This window comes from Gossypium hirsutum, chromosome D02 (genome assembly GCF_007990345.1).
Source record: "Gossypium hirsutum isolate 1008001.06 chromosome D02, Gossypium_hirsutum_v2.1, whole genome shotgun sequence".
In the NCBI taxonomy this organism is placed as follows: domain Eukaryota; kingdom Viridiplantae; phylum Streptophyta; class Magnoliopsida; order Malvales; family Malvaceae; genus Gossypium; species Gossypium hirsutum.
In genome coordinates this window covers 2575502-2591776 of record NC_053438.1, presented here as the reverse complement: position 1 = coordinate 2591776, position 16275 = coordinate 2575502, and the positions used below count along the sequence as shown (strand labels likewise).

At 30.2% G+C, this 16275-nt stretch overlaps 2 protein-coding genes across 2 annotated transcripts; both read left to right on the top strand.

Annotated features, from left to right (window-relative positions):
• Positions 1 to 6632: 6632 nt before the first annotated feature.
• On the top strand, positions 6633 to 8544 carry LOC107934474 (UDP-glycosyltransferase 75C1). The gene has a single exon (XM_041088022.1). The coding sequence runs from the start codon at positions 6953 to 6955 to the stop codon at positions 8468 to 8470; it is 1518 nt and encodes a 505-aa protein (XP_040943956.1). The 5' UTR covers positions 6633 to 6952; the 3' UTR covers positions 8471 to 8544.
• A 4426-nt stretch (positions 8545 to 12970) lies between these two features.
• LOC107934473 (CRIB domain-containing protein RIC4) lies at positions 12971 to 14652 on the top strand. The gene is made up of 3 exons (XM_016866904.2): positions 12971 to 13224; positions 13320 to 13463; positions 14327 to 14652. Exons 1-3 carry the CDS (start codon positions 13098 to 13100, stop codon positions 14560 to 14562), a joined length of 507 nt encoding a protein of 168 aa, XP_016722393.1. The 5' UTR covers positions 12971 to 13097; the 3' UTR covers positions 14563 to 14652.
• The last annotated feature ends 1623 nt before the right edge of the window (positions 14653 to 16275 follow it).

Genomic DNA, 16275 nt, shown 5'->3' with positions numbered 1-16275 from the left:
TTCAATTGCAAAAGTGAGAAAAGTTTTGTTACCCAAGAGTAAATACTGAAAAGTTGAGGGTTAAAGTGTAAATATGAAAAAGTTAAAGAACCAATAGTGTAAATATTTTAAGGGTGGAATAATCTAGAAACTAAGAAAAATGGATGAATTGGGACCAAATTGAATAGATGAAGAATTATGAGGGATTAAATTATAATTTTACCAAATTAAGTGATGACTCAATGATGGAATTTTAAAAGATCTCAAGGGTAAAATGGTCAATTAGAAGAAAGAGAAATCTAGAAAATAATGATGATGTTGGAGATATTTAGACTAAATAAATAAGTAAATATTAGTTTATTAATATTTTAATTAGATTTTTAAATGACATTTTATTATTTTATTATTATTTTATTTAGTATATATATATATGGAAGAAAAGAGGAAGAATCATCTTCTTCTTCCATGCAACCAACGTGAGAAGAGAGAAAAAGAAAGAAAGTTTTGCTTTCTTTACAATTTGGTCCTTTCACCAAAAATCTATCATTTTCACTTAGAAATCAAAGAAATTTCCATAGCCACCAAGAGATAAAATTGGCAAGGAGACTATGGGGAGCTAGAATATCAAGTTAGATTCTAGAAATAGAGGCTGGATGAGAGAGAAAATCAAGTTAAAGATTGAAGTCAATTGAGCAAGGTAAGAACATCATGATTTCAACATATTTTTGAGTTTGATATTATTGAAAAAGTATGAGATTGATGTTAATGTAGAGTTTTATTATATAAGATTATATGTTCTTGATATGTTAGTTATAATTTATATGGTTAGAATCTTTAATGAGTCTATTTTTATAATAAATAAACAGAAACAACATCCAAATTCTGTACAATGAGATAATTACTTTTTAGTGAATAGTGGTCGAAACTATCAGATAGCGAAACAGGGAAAACTTTAAAGAATAAACTGTACTATTTGGTTGGACCAAAAATTCTGAAAATTTAATGGCAAGAAGATATGTGAGTCTAGTTTCAGGGAAAATTAACAGATCTTCATTTGGAGCTCTGTAGCTCCAGATAAAAATAATTTAGTGACTCTGACTCGGATAAACAACTTTGAATATACATGTGAGTGAATAATGAAATTATAGTTAATGTTGTTTAAGTGTGTTATACACATTAAGGATGTGGAATTGAGAGGAGGAGGAGGAAAATTAGGAAATATATGAATGATTTGTGTATAATTGGTCATATGCTTGATTATAATTGATAAACGATGAAATAAAAATGATGCTTATATTTGTGCATTATTGGTCATGGTCTAAGCTCATGTATGAAAATAAAGTTTCATAGTATGTGTGTATGGTATATTCGGTATATGATTTGGCATAAAAAAATTATGAATGGTTTATGAATTAACACATGTTGGTAAGCGTGATACATGAATAAATGTTGTGCTCATCCATGCTTGTAATGCTTATGCTATATGTGTATTTGGCTAACATATTTAGTGTTGAAATGAGAATAAAATAAAAATGCGAAAACTGAATAAATGATCAAATTGAGCGGAATGCCGGATTTGAGTACTTCTGATCAGTGACAAGTGATAAAGTGATAAGTGGTAGCTTTAGCTACACTTATCTGATCAAGTGACAAAGTGATAAGTGGTAACCTTAGCTACACTTATCTGATCAAGTGACAAAGTGATAAGTGCTAGCCTTAGCTACACTTATCTGATCAAGTGACAAAGTGATAAGTGGTAGCCTAGGTACACTTATCTGTTCAAGGACAAGTGATAAGTGGTCATACGTAAGACCATAGTTATACTATGGCAAAGTGAAAGTGAAGTACTTAATTTTCCGTAACAGTTTCCTAATTTGATAAGGACGGTAAGTGACAAATTGACCCAAAAAAATTAAAGAAAATGGATAAGTGGTAGTGTATTTATACCAGGATGATGTTGTTATTTAAGCTAAAATGATATTTTCATTGCAAAATTTAGAATTTCATAAATGTGTTAACGAATGGTATAATGGACAAACGTTGAATTAAATGCTAAATGCGTATTAGTGTTAAACTTAATGAGATTGAATTGTATGTGAATTAAATGGCAATTGCTAGTGATATGATCTAAATCGTGGGCATGAGAAATTGCGAATTGAGTGAAATGGAAATGAAGTATTGAATTGCATGAGTATGTATAGGGTCTCGTAGGCCCTAATTATTAAAATTATAATAACATTTCGAGGATATATTGTGAAGAGTTATAAAAGCATGTTAATAATTTTGAAAGTTTTAATTTAGATGAAATTTTATAACTCGGTTAAATATGTTTACAAGTGTATGTGTTCTGGTAACGCCTCGTATCCTATTTCAGTGTCAACTACGGGTAAGGGGTGTTACAACGCGGGCATTCGGGTACACCAAATACGGCGCCGTTTTAAAATCAATTAAAAACCCTTTTTCAAACCCTAAAAACCATTTTCTTTCTTTCTTTGCCATTGCGTCGTTTCTCTACCCTTAAAACTCCTCCCCTGCTCCGACAGTAATGAAACAAAGGGCTACATCGACACCACGCTGGTAAGTTTTCCTTTACCTCCCTTTATTTAATCTATTTTGTTTTAGAAACAAAAGAAAAACAAAAGTAAAATGAAAGCGGTAAAAGAACAGAAGAAAAGAAACAACAAGCTGTCACCTTCAAAATGTTTTTTTCTCTTGTATTTTCTTTTTAATTTTTTTATCAAAAATTTGCTAACCCTTATTACAGAAATCCATTGGCTTTTTATAGCCAAAACTTCTTTACAATTTACTGTATCTCCTATTAGTGTTGCTCGTGGTTTATTTGTTACAGGTATGTGGAAACGACAGGGTGTTCTGATCGTGGGTGGTTGCTGCGATGTGAGCAACTGCTGCGGCATTTGCGGAAGCGTATGAGGGATCCTAGCTGACGTGCGGCGCTGGGGCAAAGGGCTAGGGTTTTTCGGATGTGTGCTGTTAGGGCTAAGTATTTGGGCTGTTTGTGTTAGGTCATTGGGTTTAGAGTAGTAGGCTAAATGTTGGGACTGATGTAGTGTGGGCTTTAGGTTTAGTTGGGCCCGGGCAAAATTTAGGTCTTACACAAATGTTTAATCAACCAAACATATTCTTGTGATTTTATTATAAAATTTAATTAATACTTTATAAGATATACTAAAATCCCATTAATCAGGTTCCATTGGGTGGGAAACAACCAAATGACACTTAACTTTAATTATACACAAAAAATCTTCTATGGAAATAGATTTATCATTTGTTTGTAATTATAAAAAACTATTCGATTGAGTCTTAATTTGATTGGTATTGGTATTGCTGTCAGTGCAGGAGGGCTTGGGTTTGAATGTGCTGAAGCGCATTATCCTCTTATTTTAGGGTTGGAGAGGGGCTATAGGTAGTTTTGGTATTGTATAAAAAATAACAGATATGATAAGAACAGATAATAAGATTAATGTTAAAAAAACTTATTATTTGTCTTTGAATATGTTAACGTAAATTAATTGTTAATATCTTAAGAAATAAAGTATGAATGGAAGTGACAGTGAAATTGGGTATTCTGATAACATTGTGATTAAAAAAAAGCTGATAAGAAATTGTTTATCAATTCAGTTTCCTACGTCTACACAATCTAGCTCAATGAGATGAATTTACTATCTTTGAACTCAGTACAACAAGTAATCCTAGTTCTATCACACCCTGGTCTAGTAACCTCAATGTTGTACTCAAAGGCTAGATTTCTCAACATGAAATTCTCCCCCGGAGCACATAGTTTGTAAAACCACCATCAAGGCAACAATAGGTTTTACTATCTCATTTGCAATCTCACAATAACGTTCCTATGTGAACTAGTAAGTGCTCTAAAAAATTCAATACAGAAATCTATACAAGTATCTCAAATATATAAAAGTTTTCCAAGACTTACTCACATACTAAAGATTAATTACAATCCCCTTTGAACAACAACTAAATAGTTAAATCCAATATAATAAATAACAACTAAAGTAAAGAGGATTGTTGGAAGATAAGTTCTCAAGTTTTGTCCCGATCAAACATCCTTAATCGAAAGAATTTGGTAAGATTGATCTGATCCAATCCAATCCTTAAAAATAAGTTTCTCTAAATGGATTAATATTCATTGATGGGCCTGAATAATTCCACAATATTAATCTAACCTAAAGATTTTATTTCAATAAATTGTCAATTTCAAATATAACAAGTAGGACTCTATCGCTAATAATAACGTAAGACGATACTATTGGCTAGAGTTTTTTTTTTTTAACAACACTAACAGCATGTACTTATTTCAATAACTAATTCAAAGTTTAGGTACTTGGATAGATAAAAAAATAATTTAAATACCTAACTCAAACAAACCTAATAATTTAAGTATCTCCCGTTTAATTAAGCTTTAAAAAAATGGTTTAATCACTTTTAACTACTAGATCAGGCCTTTCGTAGGTTTCAATTAAGCCCAATTCATATTCGGGCCACCATATAAATCTAGACCTATACTAATAATACTCCAAAGTTTTTATGGAAAATAAATTGATTTTCAGTAATATATCTAAATTTGTTTTCAAAATATATTAACAACACTCACCATGTGAAAAAAATTATGGACAATTTTATATAAAAATAAATAAAATTTTAATTGTAATGGTAAAATTTTGGCTAGAAACTACCGTTTGTCTCGAGTTAAAATCTCAAAATGTTTAAATATTTTTAGAGATTTATTACGGGTTTAAATTGATTTTTATAAATTTTATATAAAAATGTAAAAAACAAAAAACAAAAAAACCCTCGTAACGTTATTTGTTACTTTGTAAAAAATATATATAATCATTTTAATTAAGATATTAATATTAAATTAATTTATCACGTCAATTAATATATTTACATAATTCATGAAATAACATTGTAAAAATATTCTTCCATTCCTACTATTAAAATTTTGAAAAATTAATTTATTCACCCCACACTCTAATCAACTCGGTTAACTTTTCTTGATACTACAATAATTATAACTCAATGGTCAATCACACCTAACCACCAATATGATAACTTTCACTATAACTTTCACCAAAAATTACTTTTACAAAATATGAATAATTAAAAGTTGATGTAGTTGTCAACTGAGTCTTAATTTGATTAGCATCGGCATTGTTGTCAGTGTCGGAGGATGTGAGTTTGAGTTTGTTCTCCTATTTAAAAGTGGGGAGGGCTATGGGTAGCTCTAAGCATTATATCAAAAAAGAGTAGATTTTTCCTACATTTACTTGGATTTATAAATTTTTTTAAAATTAATTAATAAAATTCAATCGAAATTCCATCACACAAAAAAAAAAACATCATTATTAATAATTTGAGTAAACTACATTCAAGGTTGCTAAATTATTAGTAAATTTATGTTTTGATCAGTCAGCTTAAAAAAACTTCAAAATGGTCATTGAACTATTTGAAAATTTTCATTTAACTTGATGGACTGTTAAAATTGTTATTGTATGGCCTTCTCCGCTTGCAATCCTTGCACCAACCGAAAGATCTCTTTTTTCTTCTTTTCTATAGTTCAATTTTTTTTTCATGAAATAGTTTTGAACGTCACAAATTTACAAATTAAAATCTAAACAACTTTCTTCTTCGATCTCTGACACTAACCGTTAGATCAATTTAGATTTAAAGTATGTTCTTTTACTTATCAATGTGTACTGATTCACTGTATCAATCGTCGAATAGTCGCTTAGAGCTAAGGTTGTGCAAACAAACTAACCAAATCGAAAACCAACCCTAACCAAGGTATTTAGATGATTTATGGAATGCAAGTTTAAAAATTGCAGTTACCTAAAACTAAACTGAATTGTGTTTTTTATTTAATATATAAGTCATTTTATTTTTTATGATATAAAAAATAAATATTTTATATTTAAAATAGTGTAAATTATTTAAATTTTTTTAAAAGATTATTGTATTTTAGAAATATTTATAAAAAAAATATTGAAAATTTGTCAAATAATATTCAAAAGCCATAAAACAAAACTCATTTTATCAAAATAAATTTAAAAAATCAAAATAAAAAATTAATATGGAAAAATTGAACTGAGCCAAACCGAATTATGATGGACAATTCAAAAGATTTGAAAAACTCAACCAAACCGAACTGATATCACCCCTACTTGGAGCTTGCTAGTCGGACTTAAAAAAATATTTAACGGCCTAGTGACTTAAATTATAAATTTCGAATAATTTAGTTACTTAAATGAAAACTTTCGAATAGTTCAGTGACCATTTTGTAAAATCTAAAAGTTGAGTAATCAAAATATAGAAGCTAATCTACATTGCAAGCCACTCAAATATGTTTAAGCTTCTTTTTTTTTTCACTCAACTTTTAAAACTTTCAAAATTGTCACCTAACTAATCAAATTTATTTTTCCGTCCATTTCCGTTAAGGGTTTGAACACGAGGTTGAGGTAATACTTTAAAATTAGTATAATAACAAATTTAACCATCAAAATTTATATTTTATGTCAATTTAATCATAATTTTCAAAAATTAACCCTCAACTTTACAAATACCTAATCTACCAGATATACAAAGATAAGGCATTTAACAATGCTTAAGGGATATGGATCAAAAATATCGAATTCAATTAATTGAGTGACCATTTCGAAAGTTTTAAAAATTGAGTGAGTAAAAAAAAAGTTTAAGCATAGATGGATAACTTGGTAGGTAGTTTAACCAAATATAAACTTACCAGTTTAGTGTTGGGGTTTAGTTTAACCTAAACTATAATTGGTGAATCAAGTTCAAACCCCCAAGAGGCGTGTAGTCTGAAAGTGTCTCTGACAGCATCATGCATCAAGCTGCAACCTAAGCCTTAAAAAAACACCAGATAAATCCAAAAAGGTTTAGGAATCTTTGAAATTCGTCAGCTCAAACGTCACCTTTTATGAATTCCTCTCATCACTATAAAAACCCATTAATTTCCTTCACGAATTACTCCAAATTAGTAAAAAGAGAAAGGATAATTCACTACCCACGCGCCGCCGTCACCATCATGCCACAACCTCATTTCATCGTAGTGACCTATCCTGCACAAGGCCACATAAACCCGACCTTACAATTCGCCAAGCATCTTATTCGTATCGGCGTACGTGTAACTTACATCACCAGCATCTCCGCCAGCCGCCGCATGACCAAAGTCCCCACCGCTGAAGGCCTATCGTTTTTACCTTTTTCAGATGGCTACGACGACGGAATTAAACCCGGCGATGACACAGACCATTACTTGTCTGAATTCAAGCGACGAGGCAAAGATGCCATCTCTGAGTATATAACAAGCAGTGAAAACGAAGGTAAACCCATTACTTGCATTGTCTACTCTTTATGCCTTCATTGGGCTGCGGAGGTGGCGCGTAAACATCACATCCCGTCAGCTTTACTCTGGATTCAACCCGCCACCGTTTTCGACATCTATTATTTTTACTTCAACGGATACGAATCCGCCATTAAAGCTCAAGCTGATGAAACAAACCCCAAGTGTTCGATAAAATTACCAGGTCTACCGCCACTCTTCCCCCGCGACCTTCCATCGTTCGTTATCGCTTCGAACGTTTACCAATCGGCACTGTCGTTGTTCCAAGAACAAATGGACGTCCTCGCAGAAGAACCCAACGCTAAAATCCTTATTAACACCTTCGATGCTTTGGAACACGAAGCATTAAACGCCATTGAAAAGTTCAAGACAGTTGGTATTGGACCTTTAGTCCCATCTTCATTCTTTAACTCAAAAGACGCATTAGATAATTCCTTAAGAGTCGATCTTTTTCAATCCGATTCAAAAGATTACATCCAATGGTTAGACTCCAAACCAAAATCGGCCGTCGTTTACGTTTCCTTCGGGAGTATCGCGGCGTTGAAGAAGCAACAAGTGGAGGAAATCGCTCGAGCTTTAATATCCAGCCGGCGACCGTTTTTATGGGTGATGAGGAACCGGAAAGATAGAGGCGAAGAAGAGAAAGAAGAAGATAAGTTAACTTGCAGGGAAGAATTGGAACAATTTGGAATGGTGGTTCCATGGTGTTCGCAAGTAGAAGTGTTGTCTCATCCGTCGTTGGGTTGCTTCGTGACGCATTGTGGGTGGAACTCGACGTTAGAGAGCTTGGTTGCCGGTGTACCGATGGTAGCTTTTCCTCAGTGGACGGATCAAGGGACTAGTGCGAAGCTAATTGAAGATGTGTGGGGCACTGGGGTGAGAGTGAGCACTAATGAAGAAGGGATCGTGGAACGTGATGAGATCGTTAGGTGCTTGGATGTGGTGATGGGGGATGATGAGAAAGGGATGGAAGTGAAGAAAAATGTAGAGAAATGGAAAGGGTTAGCCAGGGAAGCCGCCATGGAAGGTGGGTCCATGGATATGAACCTTAAAGCTTTTGTGGATGATGTTTCTCAAGGTTATTGCAAGTAAATTTGTTTTTTTCTTCCCTTTTAAATATCATTCTTCATTTTCAATCTTTAAAAATCTCATTGGTGTTGGTTTGATTTGATGGTAAGAATATTTATTGTTTAAGAGTGATTCACGTTAATTACATTACAGTTAAAATTTTATCTTTAAATTTATTTATAAATTAAGTAACTCTAAAAATTTAAGTTGCTATAAATAAATTTCAATTTTGTGTTTATATTAAATTTATGCTTTAATTAATTTTGGTGCAACCAAAAATAAATTTAATTAATAAAAAGTACAATCCTGATTATACCTTTTAATCATTATATAAAAAACTTTATTAGGTTTTGACAAAATGGAACTTCACCTAGTCAAAGTGAAGAAGATAGAGGCTATCGTTTTGTCAACAAGTTCACGCAGTGTGGCTTGTTTCTTCTTGTATGAAAATTAAAAGCCACCTTTTTTTTTAAGTATTATATATTTGAGGACGATAGAAAATGATTCGTTTCATAGATTTTGAATCGTTTAATTTTAAATAGAATAAATTTTTCTATGAAGTATAGTTGCAAGGTATGGCAAATTGGATAATTTTTTTTGGTGGATAATTGGCACGAAGCAGTTATAATAATTATTTGCTCTTTACTATATAAAATTATCATTTTACTCGTATAATATAATATGTATAACCATTCAAATGATAAAAATGTACAAATGCATTATAAAAAAGGCTTTTATGTTTAGATTTAAAAAAAAAAGTTACTCTTAATTGTCTTATAAAAAATTTAAAAATTTTAGAAATAATTAACAAAAATTAAATTGATGTGGGATGGAGTGAGATATATGTAACATATATAGAAGTGGTAAGGTTACACATCTGTAATGACGTAGGGCAAGTGGTGAAGTGAAGTGAAGTGTTCCAATTGTGGAGCAGTGGTGGATTTGAGAACAATCTATCTCAGCTCGCTCCATTTGATACAATTGACCCTACTTTTTATAAGACATAAAAAATAAAAAAATAATTAAAATCCAAATTAAAATTTTAAACATAAATATATCGTTAATCTACATCCTCCGAGAACATATTAATCTACAAACTATTCAATCTAAACTGTCATTTTTAATAATATTATTTTCAAATGTTTCAATAATGTTATTTTCGAAAATTTTAAATCAATAATGGTTGTTGATAAAGGTAAAATAAAATTCGAAAGGCAATCAAAATGATTGGACATTATCAAATTAATGAAAAAGTATTATCTTTTTTATAATAATTATCTGATTATAGATTTTGATCATATTTGTTTTTTTTATATAATATCTGAAATTACTCATAATTTCTTATCAACCCATAAATTGGAGGATAATGCGTTTTAGTGCATTCGAATTCACATCCTCCTGTATTGATAACAATACTTATCGAAATGTGAAATATAAAATATGAATGTGTTAAATAAAAAATATTTATATAATAAAATTGATATTAATATTAATATTAATATTAAATAATTATAACAAAAAATAATAAAATAATATAAAAATGAGTAATTGTCAAATGACACTGACCTTCCACCACTTATATCACCAGCGTGACACGTGAATAGTGTCTGTTTGTTTCTTTAATTAGAATAGTGTCTTTTTCTTTTTTTGCTAAAAATGGACAGTTAATAATAATATTCCATTATTGAGATGTACTTTATTTAATTTTTAAACTTAAAAATAATAAATAATTTTTGTAAAAGAAATGGTTGGTGATACATATTGCAATATAAATTACTCTAAGCAAATGTTTAATCAACCAAACATATTCTTGTGATTTTATTATAAATTTTAATTAATACTTTATAAGATATACTAAAATCCCATTAATCATGTTCCATTGGGTGGGAAACAACCAAATGACACTTAACTTTAATTACACACAAAAAAATCTTCTATGGAAATAGATTTATCATTTAGGTTGTTGTCAGAAGGGCATAGATTTAAATGTGTTGAAGCGCATTATCCTCCTATTTAAGGGTTGGAGAGGGGCTATGGGTAGTTTTAAGTATTGTATAAAAAATAACATATATGATAAGAACCTATAATAAGATTAATGTTTAGAAAACTTATTATTTGTGATCTGCTGAATATGTTAACGTAAATTAATTGTTAATATCTTAAGCAATAAAGTATGAATGGAAGTGACAGTGAAACTGGGTATTTCTATAACATTGTGATAAAAAAAAAGCTAATAAGAAATTGTTTATCAATTCGGTTTCCTACGTCTACACAATCTAGCTCAATGAGATGAATTTACTATATTTTAACTCAATACAACAAGTAATCCTAGTTCTATCACACCCTAGTCTAATTAACCTCAATGTTATACTCAAAGGCTAGATTTCTCACCATCAAATTCTCCCCCCGAGCACATAGTTTGTAAAACCACCATCAAGGCAACAATAGGTTTTACTATCTCATTTGCACTCTCACAATAACATTCCTCTCTGAACTGGTAAGTGCTCTAAAAAATTCAATACAAAAATCTATACAAGTACCTCAAATATATAAAAGTTTTCTAAGACTTACTCACATACTAAAGATCAACTACAATCCCCTTTGAACAACAAGTAAAATAGTTAAATCCAATATAACAATAACAACTAAAGTAAAGAGGATTGTTGGAAGATAAGTCCTCAAGTTTTGTCTCGATCAAACATCCTTAATCGAAAGAATTTGGTAAGATTGATCTGATCCGATCCAATCCTTAAAAATATCCATTGATGGGCTTGAATAATTTCACAATATTAACCTAACCCAAAGGTTTTATTTCAATAAATTGTCAATTTCAAATATAACAAGTAGGACTCTATTGCTAATAATAACGTGGGATGAAACTATTGGCTAGAGTTTTTTTTTTTTAACGATACTAACAGCATGTACTTATTTCAATAAGTAATTCAAAGTTTAGGTACTCGAATCGATAAAAAAATAATATAAATACCTAACTCAAACAAACCTAATAGTTTAAGTATCTCCCGTTTAATTAAGCTTTTAATAAAAATGGTTTAATCACTTTTAACTACTAGATCAAGCCTTTCGTAGGTTTCAATTAAGCCCAATTCATATTTGGGCCACCATATAAATCTAGACCTATACTAATAATACTCCAAAGCTTTTATGGAAAATAAATTGATTTTCAGTAATATATCTAAATTTGTTTTCAAAATATATTAACAACACTCACCATGTGAAAAAAATTATGGACAATTTTATATAAAAATAAATAAAATTTTAATTGTAATGGTAAAATTATGGCTAGAAACTACGGTTTGTCTTGAGTTAAAATCTCAAAATGTTTAAATATTTTTAGAGATTTATTACGGGTTTAAATTGATTTTTATAATTATTTGTTACTTTGTAAAAAAAATAATATATAATCATTTTAATTAAGATAATGTTAAATAATTAATATATTTACATAATTCATGAAATAACATTATAATTATAATCGGTAATAGATCAGACTAGACTCGAATATAAAAAATAATAATTTTATACGGAAGGTCAAGTAATTCACTAATACTTAAATAATAAAAAGAAATTGTTAATGTTGATCCAAACAATCATTCCTTAATTAAATTTGGGGTTATAGTTGGCTATCTAACAACATTCAAGTACTCTTTTAGACATAAATTTCTTTTTTGAAACTAAGGAATACTTGAGACTATCATTGAATTTGATGGTGAAGTCACTTGAGATTCACTCTATGATTGATGCTATTATGCCTATTAAGTTTGTCTATTTTCAAGGTTGATGATGAATGTGTATATATATATCAAAGAAAAAAAAACAAAAAAGGGAGAATGGATGAATTGATTGCATGAAAATAATCAATTAATAGTGGCTTCAAATACAAGAGAAGAACAACAAATACTTTTTTTTTTTTGAGCCCACCATTCACCAATATATTTAGAGGAATTATAATGAATACAAGTGTTTCTAGTAGACTTAATCAGCAAAAAAGAAAATTAGGTTGAGTTGCACTGTTTAGCTAACTATGTACCAAACCCCAACCCTACCCACTCTCTCTCCATGTGATGACAAGTGCATAGTTAACTTATTTGAACATAAAAGGCTGTGATAAATTAATATTTAGTCCCCGAATTTTATAGCTTTTTAAATTTAGTCTGGAACTCTTTTTTGGGTACATTTTGATTTTAGAACTTGACAACTTTTTCTCGTTCTGATCCAATTTGTTTCAACACTAAAGAAGAAGAAATTAATTTTTTAAGAACAACATATTTGACGATCAATTTAACAAATTTTAAGTCACCGACGCAATTTTTTAATTTCCAACCCAATTTATGAAATGGCTACAATCTCTTGTATGATATAAAATAACCGAAATTAAGACCAACCATATATATAAAATCATTGCCCATGTTCTCATTTTTCAGATGCTAAAATCATTCTATCTTGATGATAAAGCCAAGGCCTAACCAAAATATAAACTGACCCAACATTTCCATTTCCATTTGCTTCTTCTCATTCATTCATATTGGTGACAAATCAATTACCAACCCCTACCCCCTACCCCCCCCCCCAAAAAAAAAAAACATTTTGGTGATAAATCGATTGCTTTTTCTAAAGGAAGGAAAAAAAAAACATGAAAGAGAGAATGGAAAGGCTTGTTCTTCCTTTCACAACTGGTTGTTCTTCTCAGGCAAGTGTTGCAGTTGGCAAAAGTCCTCCAAGGAAACAAAAACCAGAACCCAACTATCAAAATCTAACAAGTATGATCATGTCTCTTCGTTTCTGTCTGATCATTTTTTCTGCTCAGGTTTAGGGTTTTGTCTGATATATACATATATATATGTTTTGAATTAAGGTAAACAAGTTGTAGGAGAAGAGTGTTCATCAAAGGGAAGAACAAAGAATTCATTTGGTTGGTTGGCTCTTTCAAAGCCCAACATATCGAATGGGATACATAGATTGGTTCGAATTACTGTAAGAAGCTTCTCTCAGTTATTTGGTAAGTTTGATGATCAATGTCTTCTTTTTTTTTTTTTCACTTTGCTTGGATTTTCTTGTTTTGATAATTTCACACACACACAAAAAAACCTTTTATAAAATCTCAAATTTTGATTGATCCCATATTTTCAAACATACCAGATGTGAGTATTTGGTATGGCATGGGGAATGCTTATTTTCAAAGTTTTTTCTTTATATATTTTAGGTTATTATTTATGATCTATTTCTGCTTTCAGTCCTTGTACTTTTTCGGAAGATTTTAGTTGATATGTTTTTAATTTCAAGAGTCATTCTATATATCCGATTTAAAAAGCACTGTTATTATTTGGCCTGAATCAGAATTTGAATATTTGTTGAATATTAAAATGAAATAATATTGAAATTTAACAAAAGTTCATTGCTAGTGTTATTAATGTGATTTTAATTTTTTGGCTTAAATGCAAAATTCAAACTATTCTGTTTTTCCTATTTAGATACTTAGAAGTTTTTTTCAGGGTTAAAATGATATATAAATTATTAATTTTTTCTTATTTACCCCAAAACACGATACTAACCAATAAGAACATGATACATGACAAGTTCTTAAAGGACGTTGTATACTTTTTTTTTTTTTTGTAAAATGAGATGAAATCAATAACTTATGCATCACTTTTAACCAAACGAACTTTAAGAACTTGAGTAGGAAAAATAATATAGTTTGAGGGTCAATTTTACAATTAAGCCTAATTTCAAAAATCCCAATTTTACATGGATTAATGCCCATATGCAAATACTCTTGATTGAAATTAGCACATTGTGTTCATGCCATATACAATTTCCTTCAAAATTACTAAATGAAGCAAGCACCCATTGGGGGTTTCACAGTTTACAAAGACATAGAGGAATTGACAACCGAGATGGAAATTGGGAATCCGACAGATGTGAAACATGTTACACACATAGGATTGGATGGCACCACCACAACCAACAACAGCCCTTTTAAGGGTTGGCAAGATTTCAGTTCACTTGACCATAACTTCATTGCTTTCCCTTCTATTTCTTTGAGGCAATTCGAGATGGCCATGGCTGCCCAATCTCAACCTGGACCACTCATTGTTTGAATGTATGTTTTTTTTTTTATCATAATCTTTTTTATTATTTGTATCGGATTGGATCATGCTAATCATTGAGATACATTTGTGTTTGTGAAACTTTTTGTGTGTATGCACCAATATTTGGTAGATTTCTCAAATTACATGATAATATATATAATGAAATTTACATAAACTTGAGGTCTTTTGGATGCCAAATTAGTAGGGTTAAATCTGGCAAACATCTCCGCATTGTGTTCTATATTCTAAATTGATTCGTATATTTTAAAACGTTTCTAATTTAGTCATTAAAGTATTAGCATAATATAATTAGGTTTTTCTATCAGAATTGCCATTAGCTTGAGTGTTAAATTTTAACTCAAATATGGTGTGGGTCAAATTGTAAACATGAATTAAAAAGGAAGAAGAAATAATCTTCTTAAATTTTAATAATGCTGTTAGTTTCTTTTAACAAGTTAAATCCAAGTTGTTTGTACAATAAGTACACATATATTTACAATTTTATTCACGTGTTTTGAAAAATGCTTCACCTCATATCTAAACCGACATTTAAAGCTTAAATTAAAAACTAGATAAATGAAAGAACCTAATTGATATTATACTAATTATTATATACTTCTACTTTTGGTCGGCCCTTTTGCTAGAGAAGCCCATAAAATAGCTCAGCCTCCAAAATCTGAATTTCAGTCACTTTCAATTTAATTAACTTAGAGTGAGTTTGGATGAGCAGTAAAGTGCAACGCAGTGTGTTTAACTTACTTTTTGTCTCACGCTACAATATCTAATCTCACCGTCACCACTGTTTTTACACTAATCATAGGTAAACGCACCACCCATCTAAACTCACCCTTAAAAAACCCAAATAATCAAAGCTGGCAGTATTTTTCATACCATTAAACACAAATACTTATATGATTTAGACATATTTATTTTTTATATAAATAATAAAATTCTTTTAGTCTGAGTTTTTTTATGAAAACTTTCAAATTTTAAATAATTTTTTTACGTGAAAAAATTGATTGGGTCATTAAATTTTTAATAGTAGTGACATGGTAACTTGCGCGTACTTTATAAAAATTCAAAAAAATAAAAATAAAAATAAAAATAATATATTTTTTAAAAAATTATCCACATCAACAATGAAATACACATAGACTGTCATGTTAATATTGTTAAAATTTTAACAGATAACTCAGCTAAGGTCACAATAGAAAAAAGGGTAAATATTAGGGACTAAATTTGTGATTATCCCATGTAAATTTATTATTCTTGAAAAAACTACACCCAATCAATGACTTGCAGTTAAAGTTTTATTCTAAAATATTATCCAGTATTTTCCGTACGCGTAGACAAATTACATCAGCAATGCCTGCCGGCTATGAGAAAATTTAATTTAAGTCGGTTTACACTCAACTATATATATAGACCAAGTCTCCTTCGTTGTATACACGGAACATAATACAAACAACAATGGTGAAACCAACTTCTTCATGTAAACGCAGAAGAACCACCACCGGTTTCTCAGAGATAGAGATGGACGTAGCTTGCCAGCTGATGCAGCTTTGTAAACAATACATCAATGGTGACAAAGGGTCGAAGAAGACGAAAGCAAAAACCGATGAAAGCAGTCCGTGGGATCGATATCTTCCATTGGAGGATGAAGAAGAGGAGCATCTTCAGCCGAGGAAGAGGAGGTTTAAATCGATGGATTTCATTTACAGT